Here is a 15,604-nt window from a genome sequence, read left to right on the forward strand (position 1 = left end):
TAGTCCAGCTGGGTGGGCAGGCTGGGACACCACTGTGGAGCTGAATGTAGCAAGACCTGGGTGACACCCACAGGGCTGGAGGCTGCTGAAGCTGTAGGAGCTTGACTGGGCAGGTCTGGCCTGGCTGCGAATAAGGCCCACTGGAAGGCGCCAAGGCCAGGAAGAGTGCAAATACTGGAAAGAGCAAAGAGTAGATGTCGAGCAACACACCAAAAGGCAATATGGTGCTGGAGGCCACAGGGTGTCTCCCGCCAGCTGTGGAGGTGGGGCAGCTCAGGCAGGCACCACCATGCAGGGGTGGGAAGACTTGACATATGTAGTGCCCTGGGTCAGGGGCAAGTTGCTGCTGCTGTTCAGAACAGGTTGGCTGATGGACACAGCTGGTGTTGGGCTGGGTAGCATCCAGGCCCAAGCAAAGGCATCCTCTCCCCCACTGAAGAACAGAAGCTAAACACCCTCCTGCTATAGCTGGGGCCTGGGAGGTTTGGGGGCCCCCAGCTGTGCTCCCTGCCACATTCCCCAAGGACAGGTGCTGGACATTGCCACTTGTGTCCAGGCCAGGGCACCTCTTGCCTCTCTGCATTAGTGCCAGAGTCTGATTTGCCCTGAAGATGGCCAAGCAACATGTCCAGCTCAGCGGACTGCCCTGCTCTGCACTAGCAGTGCTGAGTGAGGGGGGGAAACCATATTTTCTGACATACAACACATTCTTGCTCCTACCCACCCCCACCACTATTGGAGACAGGGCTGGACAGACATCAGTCAGCCCCACCATAGCACTTGTGATGCTCTAAGCTTTTTTTTCCTTTGGAAACCAGTCTAGCCATTGCAGCATGTGCTACTGAGTCCCAGGGAGGCACCTCCTGGTGTCCTGTGTCCAGCTCTGGGCCCCACTCTTCAAGGAGGATGGGGGAGGTTGGAAAGAGTCCAGTACAGGGCAACAACAGTGACCAGGGGCCTGGGAAGACAGGCTGGAAGAACTAGGTGTATTGAGCCTGGAGAAGAGGAAGCTGAGGGGGGGGATCTGATCATGGTCTTCAAATAGCTGAAAGATGACAGAGAAGATGGAGATTGGTCACAGGGGACAGGACTAGGAGCAACGGCCTCAAGCTGCAGCAGGGAAAACTGAGGCTGGAGATAAGGAACAACTTCCCGACTCCAAGAACACTCAAGTATTGGAACAGGCTGCCCAGAGATGTGGTGGAGTCCCCATCTCTGGAAACATTCAAAAGCAGGCTGGACAGACCCTTTGGCTGGGACGATCCTGCCTCGAGCAAGGGGTTGGACACAATGCAACTCCCTGAGGTCCATTCCAGCCCTGCAATGCTATTACACATGAAGAAATACAGTAAGAGACATCTCCCCCACTTACTGGGCAGAAGCATAAGTCAAGCTGGCAGCAATGGGGCGCACTGTATGTGGTCAAGTATGGTACCTTTCCCCCCTCCCCAGCTCTGCCCAGGGCAGCTGTTACCTCTCTGCGCACACATGATCCAGGTGAGGGGGGAAGGAGATGGGCTAGGGGTAATTGGGGCTTAGCCTGCACCAGGGCCCCTTCTTGAGCCCAGGCCACCCAACTCGGTTCCTATGGGAGGCACCAACCCAACTCATGGGTGCCAGAGCCTATGAGTGCAGCCCCCTCCCCCCCACATGCAATCAGCCCCCAGCATGTGACCTGCCGGCTCCCCAAGCTGCCCCACCCCCCCACCAATGCTAGGTTGCGCCAGGCCTGGGGGCTGCAGTGCCCTCCATTCAGGGCAGCAATTAGAGAGGCAGGAGTAGGAAAGACAGCATTTATAAGACACATCATACAGAAATGGGGGGGCTGTGCCAGGCTCCCAGTCCTCCCCAGGTTCGCCTCTACCCACTCCCCTGCACGGAAACTGCAGCCCCATGAGTCCCCACAGTGCCAGGATGCCTATGCGTGACTGCCCCTCAACTGCAGCAGGGCCGTGAAGCAGCAGGGCTGTGCTGGGAGAGCGGGAGGGAAAGATGACCTGCCCCTAGGCTGCATCCCAGCACCAGACAAAGAGGACAAGCAGAACCCCTGGCAGGCTCCAACGTGGCTCAGTCATCCTTCAGGCCCCCGAAGACAGCAGATGGGACACTCTGTTGCTCCAGCGGCACCTCTGGGAGGGAAGGGAAGGGGAGGCGGGGGGGGAGGGCATCAGCACAGCACCTCCTGCCTGGCCCTGGCCCTGCCCCCTAACCCAGTTCTGACCCCCACTGCTCTGCCACCCCTTGCCCCATACCGTCAGGCTCATCGTCATCAGCCCCATCATCACCCAGGTCGTCATCAATGTTGATCTCATCAGGGTTGGCCTGGCGGGACAGCTGGGCCAACTCCGCACGCGATGCCTTCCCCCTGCAACACTGCCCATCAGTGCCTGCCAGGCCAACAGCCCTGAAATCTCTTGTCTGCCCCCACCAGGCACATGAAAAAGACCCCTAACATCCACCACTCCCCTCAACCTCTGCCCTGCCCCACCACAGGCCTCACCCCCGCCCACTCCCCCTGCCCAGCCCTGAACACCCCCCAGCCAGCACAGACCTCCCAGAGTCAATGAGGCTCCCTCTGTGCCACCACCCAAATTCCGCTGTCCCCTTCACTTCCACCCCATGCCCCCGGCCAGCTGGCAAGGCCCCCCCCCACCTCAGCTCAGCCCCCAGGGGCCGGGCACTGTCCCCCCACGCAGACCTGACAAAGAGGATCTGGTCTTTGGTGCGGGGCTGGTCACGCTCAGCTTCAGCTGCCAGCTGCTCAGCTCGCTGCTCCAGCAGCTTCATGTCATCCAGCCCACTCTGCCCTGGCGCCAGGTCTGACACTGCCAGAGGGAGAGGTTCAGAGCCCAGCAGCCCTGCACCCCACTGCTGGGATGCAGCCTCCCAGCCCCAGTGCCACCAGCTCCCAGCCCCCAGAGCTGCATCTCAGCCACCTGCCAGGGCCCCCCACTTCTTGGCACCCCCAACCTCAGCTCACACCCTGGGTGGTTCCAATCCTCCCAATCTCTCAGCCCCCTCCCCACCAGCTCACCAGTGCCAGTGGCGCTGCTGTAGACCTTGAGCATCTGTGAGGCCATGAAGTTAACCTGCGTGTTGTAGGTGGCCTGGACGCTGCGGCGGATGCGCAGCATCTCCCGGATCGTGTCCTCGTTGCCATGGCGCAACTCAAAGGCCTTCCATGTCTGCCAGAATGGACCTGTTGTCTGGAGGAGGGGGGCCAACAAGGAGGGGGGTGAGAGTGAATGCCTGTGCCCCAGCCACCACGACACTGCCCTCACCCACCCCCTGTAGCACTAGGGCTGGAGGAACCCAAAGCCAAGCCTGCCTGGGACAGTGGCTCCAGACACATGCCCTGTGGACAGGGCCTCCAGAGACACACCCCTTCTGGGTGGGGCCTCCAAAAACTGTGCCCCCAAGATGCAGGCAGAGCCCAGCACCCAGAACTAGTGAAGCAGGATGCTGGCCTAGAGGAGCTAGGGATAGGCCAAGGGTAGATCCAGACCTCCCGCCAGATCTTCTGCCCCCTTACACACCACACCCACAGGCCCAGGAGCTTACACGGGGGTCACAGATCTGAGAGCAGTAGGAGTAGATGGCACGGGCTCGATCAATCTCGCCCAGACGGCACTCCATGTCAGCAAAGCGCAGGCACATGTCCCGCGCTGGCTCATCTGACAGTACCTGGGGAGACAAGGGGGGGCATAAGCCAGGATCCCAAGACCCTGGGACCCAGCCTTACAGCAGCCTCATGTTTGACCTCCACCTGCCCCACACAGCTGGGGGAAGGATTCAGCTGAGCTGCCCTAAGGTTGGCGGGGGGGGGTGTAGCCCCTGCCAGTCTGGCATCCCCTAGTGGGTACTGGGGTTTCCAGGGCTCCTCTATGCTGGGGGGCAAACACTGGGACAGCCCAAAGCCCCGCCCTTCACCCTTGCCAGGCTCAGGGGCAGACAGAGAAAGCACAAGTTGGTACCAGGCAGACACAGTAGGCCCCTACCATGCCCCCAGCCTTCCCTAAGCTATGCTCCAATCCCCCCACGCACCTCAATGGCCTTCTCATAGATAGGGCGGGTGTGGGTAACACCGTAGATCTCCGCCGCCCGCTTGATGTAAATGTTGAACATGTCGTATTGCTCTGCAGGGGGCACAGCCTGTGTGGCACGCTCGTATACTGCCATGGCATGGCGCGCCAGCCCATGCTGCTCCTCCAGCCCAGCATATAACAGATAGATAGCTGGGGAGGAGGGGCACAGGTTAGCCAGGCTCAGCACAGACCCTCACCCTCCAGGGAGATGGCTGCAGGGGACACTGGGTCAGCCAGCCCAGGCAAAGACCACCCCACCCCCAGTATTGATGGCTGTAGTGATGGAAAGCACACCAGATCAGCCAGCCCTGGCACAGATCCCCAAGCCCCCAACCCCCTAAGTAGATAGCTGAGAAGGGGGCACTAGATCAGCCACCCCTGGCACTGCTCCCCAACAGCTCCCTAAGGTAAATGGCAGCAAACAAGGCTGGGAGGGACCCAGTGAGCTGGCCCTGGTGCACGCATCCCTTCCCAATGGCTGTGGGGATCAAGATTCAGTGTGGCTCAGGGCTGGCAAGGAGAACCGGCCCCGCTATGCAGCCCACACCCACCTGCCACCCCCTGCCTGGGCACTGCTCCAGGTCAGGCCAGGGTTGCCAGGCCCTGTGCCCCCCATCACCCATGCCCATTACGTACTCTTAGCATACTTCTGGGGGCAGCCGTCCAGTGCCTGCTCAAAGAGATCACGGGCACGCTCCAGCTTGGTGCCACCGTAGCGTGCAATGAACTTGGTCAGGTAGGTGTGCCAGATGTCAGCCACATTGGGCCAACGAAACAGCGCAATGCCACGCTCGTAGGCCTGGCCAGGAGAGTGGGAGGTGGTGAGTGCCAGGGACTGCCCAGGACTCCTCCCACTGCCTATCCAGGACACCCCCCCCCCCCGACTCCCCAGCTGTCCCATCCTCAACACCCCATAACTGCGATCCCACTTCCACCCCCACTCACAGCCTGGGACCCTCCTAAATTCTCTGGAATCCCTCCATGCCAGTCTGGGAATCCCAACCCCTAGCCTTTTACTGCCTGACCTGACAGACCCAAGCTGAGACCACCCCCAAAGCCTGGAAACCACTGCCCTCACCCAACAAAACCCTCGCTGCCTGACTTGGAATGTCCCTCACCCCCTGCTTCTTCCAGGCCCCCCAAGCACAGCACAAACTGGGCAATGCCTGCACCTAGAGAACCCCCCCAGCCCTGCCCCCATTAACACTTTAACCTCTGGAAGCCAGCTCCTCCTGCCCCCTCCCCAGCATCAACTCTCCCCACCAACCTTGAAGCTCTCCTCAAAGTATTTGTGCTCCTCCAGGAAGAGGGCGTAGTTGATGACAATTTGGGGGGTAGCGATGCGCAGGTCCAGGATCCGGTCATACACTGCCTTGGTAGACTGGTGGGGAGGGGCTGGGGTCAGTGCTGGGGGCCAGCACTCATAAGGCTGGAGTCTCCCCCTGGCCTAAGCCTATGGCCACCACTGTAGGGTGCAACCCCAACCCCCAGCCTGTCTCTCCAGCCTCCTGGTATACCTTGAAGGTGCCCAGGCTCTCCTCTAGGTCGGCCAGCATGGACCACACTTTGAGGGACTTGTAGACGCGGTTCTGGACGGGCTCCGAAGAGTCGAAGTACTCAGCTTTGCGGGCTGGCATGGCAGTGGCTCGCTGTGGAAGCAGAGGGAGTGAGGCCCTGCCCCGGAGGGGTCATTCTGTCCCCCACTCCCACCAGGACACAGATGGAATCCAGGTGTCCAGGCTCCCAAACTCCCACCCCCTCAGCCCCCGCTTCCCTCCCAGAGCTGGACAAAACCCAGGTATCTGAGTTCCCACCTCTGCCCTGTGCTGTAACTGTGCAATCCCACTGCTCTCCTAGGGCTGAGATACAATCCAAGAATCCAGACTCCCAGGCCCCACCCATGTTCCAATTCCCCAGAATCCCCTTTTTCTCCCAGAGCTGCAGAGAACCCAGGCATCCCCACCCCCTTTCCCAACCTTGGCTCCAATCCACCGCTTTCCAGAGAGCTGAGAGAGAACCCAGGGATCCTGGGCCCAAATTCTTCCCCTCTCTGCTCCCTCATGATCCCCAGCAGGTGTTGGCACTCCCCACCTCATGAGCAGCCCTGATGCCCACCCCCTACCCCGGCAGCCAGTGGTCACAGACCCGGAGCAGGCGCAGGGCCTGATCATAGTTGTGGTGACGCAGTTCCATCTCGCCAGCCTCGCACCACACACTGGCTAGATCATCAACCTGCTTGAAGTTCACCTGCGTGCCCTTGGCGAAGATTGTCCGGGCCTGGGGCGGGGCAAGGTGGGGAGTAAGGGGGGCAGGCATCCTCCTGTCCTGGCAGCCAGGACTTGGCCCCCAGCCCCCACCCTCAAGCCCTGCTTGCTGCCCCCACCCACCAACCAGCTGGCATCACAGAGAGGGTGAAAAGCTGGATACATGAACCTCCCTCCAGGGGCTCAGACCCCAACCCCCACTCCTGGGCTCTAGCTCTGCAGCTGGGGCAAAGAGGGAGCAGATACCTCCTGCCTCAGCATCTGGGGTTGAGCCCTCCAGGACCTGCCTGCTGCCCCCCTAAACCTGTGCCCACCCCAAGCTGGCATCACAGGGGGCACATGGACTCTCCCCTCCCAACTCACATCTTCAAGCTGCCCATTGTCCTCGTAGAACTTGGCAAAGGCGACCCACAGCGTGTGTGGCTTCCCTGTGGCCTTAGCAGGGTCCACGGTGCGCACGGCCTCCGTGTACGTGTTGATGATCTGGGTGGTAGGATGGGGAGGGATTAATGAAGGAAGTGAAGAACAGGACTCCCACTGGTGGCAGGGTGAAGGGGGGACTCTGGCAAGCCCCTAACCCCAGGATCCCTGGTAGGCCTGGGCCAGCTGCCAGGCACAGGGAAGGCAGCTGGTACAGGACAGGACCCAGGCATCCGGGTCCTCAGCAAAGCCCTCAGCCTGGGGCATCACCTGCCCACAGGGCAAAGCAACCCCCCTTCAGTCCTGGGCACACCCTCCTGCCCCAGAGCCAGACCAGAGACCACCAGGACCCCCCCAGACTTGCCAGGTGCCCTGTCCCATCCCAGTACCTATCCCTGCTATAGCCCTGCAGCCCCCACCCCAGCTAGGGCATTCTATGAGCCCCCACCTCACAGTGCCCCCATCCTCCTGCTGGAGCATCCTATGACCCCTGCCTGCCCTGATGCCCACCCTCATACACCTACAGCGGCATTCTGTACCCCACCCCCACTGGCACACGCACCTGCTGGGGGTTGCCAGCATGCAGCTGCACACGCTTGTGCCACTCGTGCACGTTGTGCGGGTTCTGGCGCAACAGGACACTGTTGAGCAGGAGGGGCCGGCGCAGCATGAGCCGCTCAAAGCGTGCCAGGCGCAGCTCCAGCTCCACCTCATCTGGGGGGGAAGGAGGGGAGGGGGTCAGCCCAGCCCCTTCCTCCACCAGCCTCACACCCCAGGGGCTGCAGATGCCAAGCTGGGAAGGAGCCCCTCACCCCCATGGCAAAGAAGAGCAAGATGAACAGCAGAGTCCTCCAGCACTAGGGAAACTGAGGCACAGCACTGAGAACCCTGGAGTCCTGAGGCCGCCGCAACCAAAACCTACCCCAGGGCCCCTCCCCCACGCACCATCCTCCTCCTTGCCCAGCTCAGAGGCCGTCTCCATCTTGGCAGCAATCATGCTTTCCTCAAACTGTGCGTAGCTGTCAAAGACCTGACTGAAGTCCCGTACCGTCATCACCGTCTGCACCGCCTCCTCGTACACATCCCGGGCCTGCACCCACACAGCACCCATTAGCTCACGGGGATCCCCAGGCCACCACAGCACTTGCCCGTCCCTGTCCCGTCCCCCCCCCCACTTTCTGGAATGCAATGTGTCAGGGGTGAGCTGCCCTAGCCCTGCCCCACTTCCCAGACTATTCCTTTTTCCATGCCAGGGACTATCCCTGTAGCACTGCTATGGACACAGAAGTAGGAAGTACTTTGGCCCCCACCCCTCCTCTTTCTGTGTCAAGGACTGTCCTTGTAGCACTGAAATGCAGCTGTTTCCGGGGTGGAATCTGGGAGAAGCCTCAGCCCCCCCACCCCAGGCTCCATCCCTATCTGTCCCTAAGATGTGACCACTTCTGGGATCGAATATCCTATAATGCTGCAGTACAAAATATCTGAGCCCTGCCCCAACTCTTCCAAGCCCCTCCCCTTTCTGTAACACTCCCTGTCCCTAACATGCAACCGTCTCTGGGGTAGAACTTGCCATAACACTGCAGCACAGGATGCCTTAGCCCCATCCCCACTCCTAGGCCCCTCTCCTTTCTGCAACACTTCCGGTCCCTGCAGAAGCAACTGCTTCTAGAGTGGAACACAGGATAAAGCTACATTGTAAGGTACCTTGGCCCACCCCTTTCTGTGACACTCCTTGTACCCAAGATGCAACCACCTCTGGGACTGAACGTGTCTCTCACCCCTTTCTGCAACACCCTGTCCCTGTGGCACTGAAATGCAACCACTTCTGGGGTGGAATGGGGGATAACACTATGTTGGAAGGTGCCTTGGCCCACCCCCAGAGCCTCCACCCACTCCATTCCTTGTTCCTGAACTGTGACCGCCTCTGTGGTGAAGCACACAGCTGCTCCCAGCAGTACCTTCTCGAAGTGGCCGCTGCGGATGTAGTAGTCAGCCAGGGAACACCAGAGCTTGCCCAGCTGGTCGGTGAAGCGTGTGAGGCCCCCACGAATGATGGCCCCCACGTTTAGTGACTTTACCTTGTCAGGGTTCTGTGAGATCAGGTCGCACAGCTCATGCCACAGCTGGGTGGGGAGGGGCAGGGTGAAAACAGAGTAGGGAGGCAGTCAGGGGGAATGAGCTGTCACTACCCCCTGCACTGCTCAGGAGTGGGAGGGGATAAGGCAGCCCCATCCAAATCCAAGGCACCTGTCCCACCCCATGGTCCCATGAGACCCCAGCCCTGAATCGCCCCCAGCCCCACCCTAGGGATCCCCCTTGGCCCTAGCCAGACACCAGGATCCCCAGCCCCAGACCTGAGATCCCTGTGCACCAGGCCCCACCCCACCCCACCCATACTCCAAGACCCCACCCCACCCAAAGATCCCAGCTCCTTGGCCCCCACCTGGTAGTTGGACTTGCCCTCCTTAGAGACGAACTTGTCATCATTGACAACGGCGGCCAGGCGCAGGGCAGCCTCGTCAAGGCGGTCAATGGAGCGCAGGTACTCGATGTACTCCTCTGCCCCCTCTGGGCTCAGCTGTGGGGGGGGCACATGGCTCACTCCAACATGGTCATGCATCCCCAGGCCCCACAAATCCACCCCCCTGGATCACCCCCACATATCCCACCTCCACAGCCACATCCTCCCAACACCCCCCAGAGGCCTCCAAGCCTCTCTCAGAGTTGATAAGGACCCTCCAGTCCCATCCCCACCCCGCAGGTTCCCAACCCACAGCCAACAGGGTCACTCCAACACCCCACAGGCCCAACAGGGGAGGCCCTCTCCCCACCTTGGACCCCCCTGACCCAGCCCAGAGCCGACACGGACCCACCAGGCCCCTGGCTCCTACCCTCATGGCTGACAGCACCCAACCCCCAACACCCCCATGGGCCTCCAAACCTACCCCAGAGCTGATGGGGAACCTCCACACGCCCCAGCTCCCACCCCCCATGGCCAATAGGATCCCCCCATTACTTCCCAGGCCCAACAGAGCAGCCCCTCTCCATCCCCCAAACCCAACCCACAGCTGACAAGGACCCTCCATCCCACACCTGACAACATCCCCCAACAAGGGGGGCAATAGGGGGCCAGGCCTCACCTTGAGGTAGCGGCGGTAGACACGCACGGCAGTCTCAGGTAGTGGATGCCGTCGCACAAAGGCCAGGTAGAGCGGCCAGATGCGGTGGTGCTGGGTGATGGGCAGCGCCCGTAGCGCCCGGTCGAAGGTGCGGCGTGTGCGGGTCACACGGCACTGTTCCGTCAGAAACTGGCAGTAGTCCAGCCAGATGCGCGGCATCTGTGGGCAGTGCCCCACACCTCACAGCACTGATGTGAAGGGCATGGGGCATGTCCCTGTGCTCCCCAGCTCTGACAGTCCCACAAGGCTTGCTGTGACAGCCACAAAGTAGACTGCCCCCTCCCCACCACTATAAAGATGCCTGTGCTATGGAAACCTATGCAACAAGTTTGATCAGGTCTCAATGGTTCCCTGGAGCCAGATGCATGGGAGGGTGCATAACCCTCAAGGGGAAAGCCATCCCCTGCCCCAAGTGGGGCAGAATGAGGCCAGAAGCAGGGCTGGGGCCCCTAACCTGCCCCGTTCCTCCCCTGGCTTGCCCTGCAACCACCCTCTCCAGCCCCAGAGGGACCCAGCAACCTGCCCAGCATCTCCCTAGCCCCTGTACAGAGCTCGCAGCTGGCCTGCTCTCCCCATCACCCCCAGTCCCTGTGCAGCCTCCTCAACCTGCTGCACTCTCCCTAGCCCCATGCAGCCCCCTCGCCTGCTCCAGGGCTCCTCAGCCCTCACCCCCGGCGTGCACTTCCCCCTACCTTATGCATGAAAACAAGGGCACGTTCATGACAGTTGTTCACCTCCTCATACGCAGGGTCAGTCACACACCGGTTCTTCACCTGCTTCCGCCGCTGCTTCAGGTAGTTGTACCACAGCTTGTAGCTGCAAAGGGGGGGCTGGGACTATCAGCACCACGGGGGGGGGGTGTCCTTGGCACCTGAGCCCTGGTCCCGTGAGCCTCCCACACAACAGTTCCCACCCTCCACTGGTGCTGACCCCCCACTGCAGGAATGACCAGGCCTCATGTGGAAATGTGGCTGGTGGCAGCTGCTCCCTGGAATCATCACCTGGGTCTGGAGGGTACTGCACTGCCTGGGGACCCTCTGTCCCTCAGACACCTGTCCACCAGGGGGCCCTGCTGCTCTGAGCTCCCCCTGGACAGGGATGGCCCTAATTGCCCCTTCCCAGATACCCGCCTGCCTAGGGAACCCCAGCTCTGAGCTCTCCGTGCCCCCTGTCACCTACCTACCCAAGCTTCCCCTGCCCCAAAGCTTTTCCTGCACCTCCCAGGCACCTACCACCTAGATACCCTGCTGCTCTGACCTCCCCCTGGACTAGGGGTGGTCCTAAATGCCACCCCCTCACACCCCCAGATTTCATAGACATTAGGGCTGGAAGGACCTCGGAAGATCATCAAGTTCAGCCCCCCGCCCAAAGGGCAGGAAGTTAGCTGGGGTCATAGGATCCCAGCAAGATAAACATCCAATTTACTCTTGAAGGTGTTCAATGTAGGTGTTTGAACCACCACCGATGGCAGGCTGTTCCAGACCTTCGGGGCTCAGACAGTAAAGAAATTCTTCCTTATGTCCAGCCTGAAACAGTCTTGCAGCAGTTTATATCCATTCGACGTCATCATCCCTTGGAGCACTCTGGTGAACAAACGTTCCCCCAGATACTGGTGGTCACCCCTGAGCCTGTGCTTTTCCAGGCTAAAGAGCCCCATGGTTCTCAGCCTGCCCTCATAAAGTCTGTTTTCCTGACCTCTGCACTCTCTCAAGCTTCTCCACATCCTTTTTGAATTGTGGAGCCCAAAACTGGATGCAGTACTCCAGCTGCAGACTCACCAAGGGCGAGTACAAGGGGAAAATGATGTCCTGGGATTTGCCTGAGAAGCATCTATGGATGCAAGCCAGCATTTTGATCACTTTACTAGCCACAGCATTGCACTGAAGGCTCATGTTCATCTTGTGGTCGATAATGACCCCCAAGTTTCTTTCTTCCATAGTGCTAGCCAGCGTAGCACTACCAAGCCTATAAGCATCTGCAGGTTTTTCTTCCCAAGGTGGAGAACCTTGCATTTTTCAGTGTTAAACACCATCAGGTTCTCGTCCGCCCATTTGCTGAGCCTGTCCAGGTCAGCCTGGATCGCCCTTCTGTCTTCTGGTGTGGATGCTTTGCTCCAGAGTATGGTGTCATCAGTGAACTCTGCCAGTCTGCTTCTGACTCCAGTGTCCACATCATTCAGGAAGATGTTGAACAGTATAGGCCCAAGGACAGAGCATTGGGGGACCCCACTGGTCACATGGCACCAAGACAACTGACTTCTATCAACCACCACCCTCTGGGTCCAACTACAGAGCCAATTCCCCAACCAGAGGATCATGGTGGACCCAAGGCCACAATTGGCCAGTGTCACCAAAAGACGATCATGGGATACCAGATTGAAGGCTTTTTTTGAAGTCATGACATCAATCTCTTCTCTCTTGTCCAGGTGATAGGTCACCTGGTCGTAGAAGGAAATGAGACTGATCAAGCAAGACCTACCCACAACACACCCGTGCTGGCTATCCCTCAGGATGTTGGCGTCAGCCAGTCCATTAAAGATGGCCTCTTTAATAAACTTTTCTAAGATCTTCCCGGGATAGAAGTCAGGCTGATGGGCCTATAGTTTGCTGGACCCACTTTCCTCCCTTTCTTGAAGATAGGCACCACATTGGTCTTCTTCCAGTCTTCGGGCACTTCACCAGAGTGCCAGGAGTTTTCAAAGATACATGCCAGAGGCTGGGCTGTGATGCTCACCAGCTCCTTGAGTACCCTGGGGTGTAGATTGTCAGGGGTGGCTGACTTGAAGGTATCCAGCCTCTCAAGGTGTTCCTTCACAAGGTCAGCATTGATGGAGGGCAGGGGATCTCCCTCACCCGGACCTCCCTGTCCCATAGTAGGCATGGGCGTCTCATGGGTCTGATGAAAGCCCGACACAAAGTACCCATGCAATAAGTTGTTTTTTTCCTGGGTGTCAGTTGTCCCATCTGGTTCAGCAGGGGTCCAATGTTGCCCTTGCTTTTCCTCCAGCTCCCCACATATGTGAAAAAGGACTTTTTATTGTCCTGATGCTCAAAGCTAGTTGGAGTTTAGTTTCCTGGTTTGCTCCCTGCAGGACTAGACCAGTGCAGAATACTCCTCTTTGGAGGTGAATGCCATCCTCCATCCTTTGTAGGCCTTTCTTTTTAGCCTCAGGTCTGCTAGATCCCTGGAGAGCCAGGGGGACTGCTGTGCCCTCTTGCTGCCTTTCCTCTGAGATAGAATCGAATTAACTTGTGCATTGAGGATCGCTCCCTTGAGGAGCAACCACTTTTGCTCACAGAGGGAGGGGAGTCCACTCTTCCTGGACTCCCCTCCCCCTGGGGTCGTGGTCCCTTAGGGCCTCACTGACAAGCCTCCTGAGCTTGTCAAAGTCGGCTTTCCTGACGTCAAGGACTTCAATATTGCTGACTGACTTGCCAGTTTTACAGCAGATGGTGAAGGTGATCAGCTCGTGGTCGCTGTCACCCAGCTTCCCATCGATCACTAGGTTGCCGATTAAATCATCCCCAGTAGCCAGTACCAGGTCAAGCAGCGCTTTACCTCTCGTTGGCCCATAAACTTCTTGAGTCAGGTAGAGGTCATCCACGCACAATAGGAAGCTTGGTGACCACGCAGATTTTGCTGAGTGATCCTCCTACAAGATGTCCAGGTAATTGAAGTCACCCATGACAACCATGGTCCTGGAGCATGCGGCCTCAGCCAATTCCCGGGTGAACTCCTGGTCAAGCTCTTGACTTTGGGTGGGAGGTCTGTAGTAGACTCCCACTGTTGTGTCCCCTGTGCTGTGTTCCCCATGGATTTAAACCCAGAGGGTCTCCAGTTGTCCACCCTGGTTGCCAACATCAGCTTGCAGAGGTGTGTAGCTTTTCTTAACATGGAGTAGATAAAAGGGGCAGGGTGTAGCTCTCTCTCTCTCCTGTACAGGGTATAGCCATCTATACCCATGGTCCAGTTATGGGTGGAGTCCCACCAGGTCTCCGTTATCCCTACGACATAGTAATCATGTGTGTTAGCAGGAGGATGAGTTCCTCCTGCTTATTCCCCAAGCTCCTGGCTTTTGTGTACAGGCAGGCAAGTGTCCCCCTGGGGGCTCTTGCCTTGCCCACTGATTGTACCAGGGCTGGGGCAAGGGGTAGGCCCCCTTAAGTGCCTTGCCCTGCTGGCTTTGCAAGGGTTGCTCAGTGGGCCAGCAGTGGCAGTTGTCCCCCCATTCCCCAGCGGGCTTAGATCTGAATTCCCCATGTCCCTGCAGCTCTCCAAGCACCTACCTACCCAGGGCCCTCCTGCCCCAAGCTTTCCCTGTCCCTCCCCACCCCCACACCTGGGGACCCTGCTGTTCTGAGCTCCCCCTGGACTGGGGTTGGCCCTAACTACCCCCCCAAAAAGCCACCTGCTTGAGGACCCCCAACTCTGAGGTCTCCATGCCCTGCCAGCCCCCTTCTGGCACCTACATACCCAAAGCCCCCCTGCCAAGTTCTTCCTGCCTCCCTTTGCACCCATCTCCCCAGGACCCCTGTGTGCTCCCTGCCCCTCGCCTGGGGACCCTGCTGTTCTGAGCTTCCCCTGGACTGAGGGTGGCATACCCACATACACACCTTGAATACACACATGCCTAGGAACCCACTCTGAGCTCCCCATGCCCCTGCAGCACCTACCTACCCAGGATCTCCTACCCCGAGTACCTCCTGTCCCCCCAGCACCCACCTGCCCAAGGCCCCCTGCCCCAAGCTTTCCCAGCCCCTCCTTCTCCAACACCCACCTGCCAGGCAGCTCTTTGAGGGCTCGCTCGTAGAGCAGGTTGAGTGCGTGGCGCGGCGCACTCTGCTTGAACTCAATGTAGCGCATCCAGCACTTGACGGAAAAGGGGTTCCGCAGGATCTCCTCCTCATACTGCAGGTCCTCCTCCTCCTGCCACCAGCGCATGTGTGAGTCAGCACGGTGCCCCCACCCCCAACCTCCACGCAGTGAGAGTGGGGCAGGGTGCAGAGCAGACAGGGCTGGATGAGTTGGGGGGACACATGGGAGGAGGGCAGACAGCACTGGGGGGTAGGGGCTGAGAGGGGTGCATGGGTGTAGATCAGACAGTGCAGCAGTGGGGCAGGGGCTGGGGGGCAGCGCCAGAGATCCAGGAAGAAAATACTGCGGGGTTAGAGGCAGAAGCATGTCAGGCAGCGCATTGGGGAGGCAAGTCCAGGGAGTTAGGAGGGGACACATGGGGGAGGGGTTATGGAGTGACACAGACAGCGCTAGGGAGCAGTAGGGGTGATGGTGGGGTCAAAGGGCAACACTGGGGCCACAGGAGGTCACTGGGGAAAGGCTGGGGTCAAAGGGCAGCCCGAGGGGGCGTGTCACGGGAGCCTGAGGTCAAAGGGCAGCTGGGGGGGCGGAGCCCGGCTCAGGGGGCCCCGGGAGTCCCGGGAAGAGGAGCGCCCCCCCCCAAAGTAACGCCCCGCCCCCTAGGCCGCGCCCCGCACTCACAAAGACGAGTTCGGGCCGCCCCGCCGCTCCCGCCGCCTCCATGTCCGGCATCGCCACCCCGTCAGGCTCCTGCCTCGCCCCAAGCAGGCCGCAGCGCACCGAGATGACGTCGGTGTCACCCTCCTTGCGTGTCACCGCCCCTCACCCGCCTGTTGGCTGC

At 59.6% G+C, this 15,604-nt stretch overlaps 1 protein-coding gene across 1 annotated transcript; it reads right to left on the bottom strand.

The window, feature by feature from the left end:
* Positions 1-1,779: 1,779 nt before the first annotated feature.
* Positions 1,780-15,597, bottom strand: XAB2 (XPA binding protein 2). The gene is made up of 19 exons (XM_090059059.1): positions 15,445-15,597; positions 14,726-14,874; positions 10,641-10,764; positions 9,910-10,107; positions 9,213-9,347; positions 8,728-8,892; positions 7,715-7,859; positions 7,332-7,483; positions 6,713-6,832; positions 6,231-6,362; positions 5,603-5,734; positions 5,353-5,466; positions 4,722-4,884; positions 4,045-4,235; positions 3,562-3,684; positions 3,035-3,206; positions 2,699-2,825; positions 2,253-2,365; positions 1,780-2,129 (listed from the first exon to the last, which is right to left on the bottom strand). Exons 1-19 carry the CDS (start codon positions 15,493-15,495, stop codon positions 2,068-2,070), a joined length of 2,568 nt encoding a protein of 855 aa, XP_089915185.1. The 5' UTR covers positions 15,496-15,597; the 3' UTR covers positions 1,780-2,067.
* Positions 15,598-15,604: the final 7 nt, after the last annotated feature.

The sequence above is a fragment of the Crocodylus siamensis genome, chromosome 8 (genome assembly GCF_052110815.1).
Source record: "Crocodylus siamensis isolate JL-2025a chromosome 8, ASM5211081v1, whole genome shotgun sequence".
Taxonomy (NCBI): domain Eukaryota; kingdom Metazoa; phylum Chordata; order Crocodylia; family Crocodylidae; genus Crocodylus; species Crocodylus siamensis.

Coding starts and splice junctions, on each gene's coding strand:
- XAB2 (XM_090059059.1), bottom strand. CDS start 15,495: ATGCCGGACATGGAGGCGGCGGGAGCGGCGGGGCGGCCCGAACTCGTC. Junction 9,348..9,909: donor TCTACCGCCGCTACCTCAAG/GTGAGGCCTGGC, acceptor CCCCCCCCACAG/CTGAGCCCAGAGGGGGCAGA. Junction 4,885..5,352: donor ACTTTGAGGAGAGCTTCAAG/GTTGGTGGGGAG, acceptor TCTCCTGGCCAG/GCCTACGAGCGTGGCATTGC.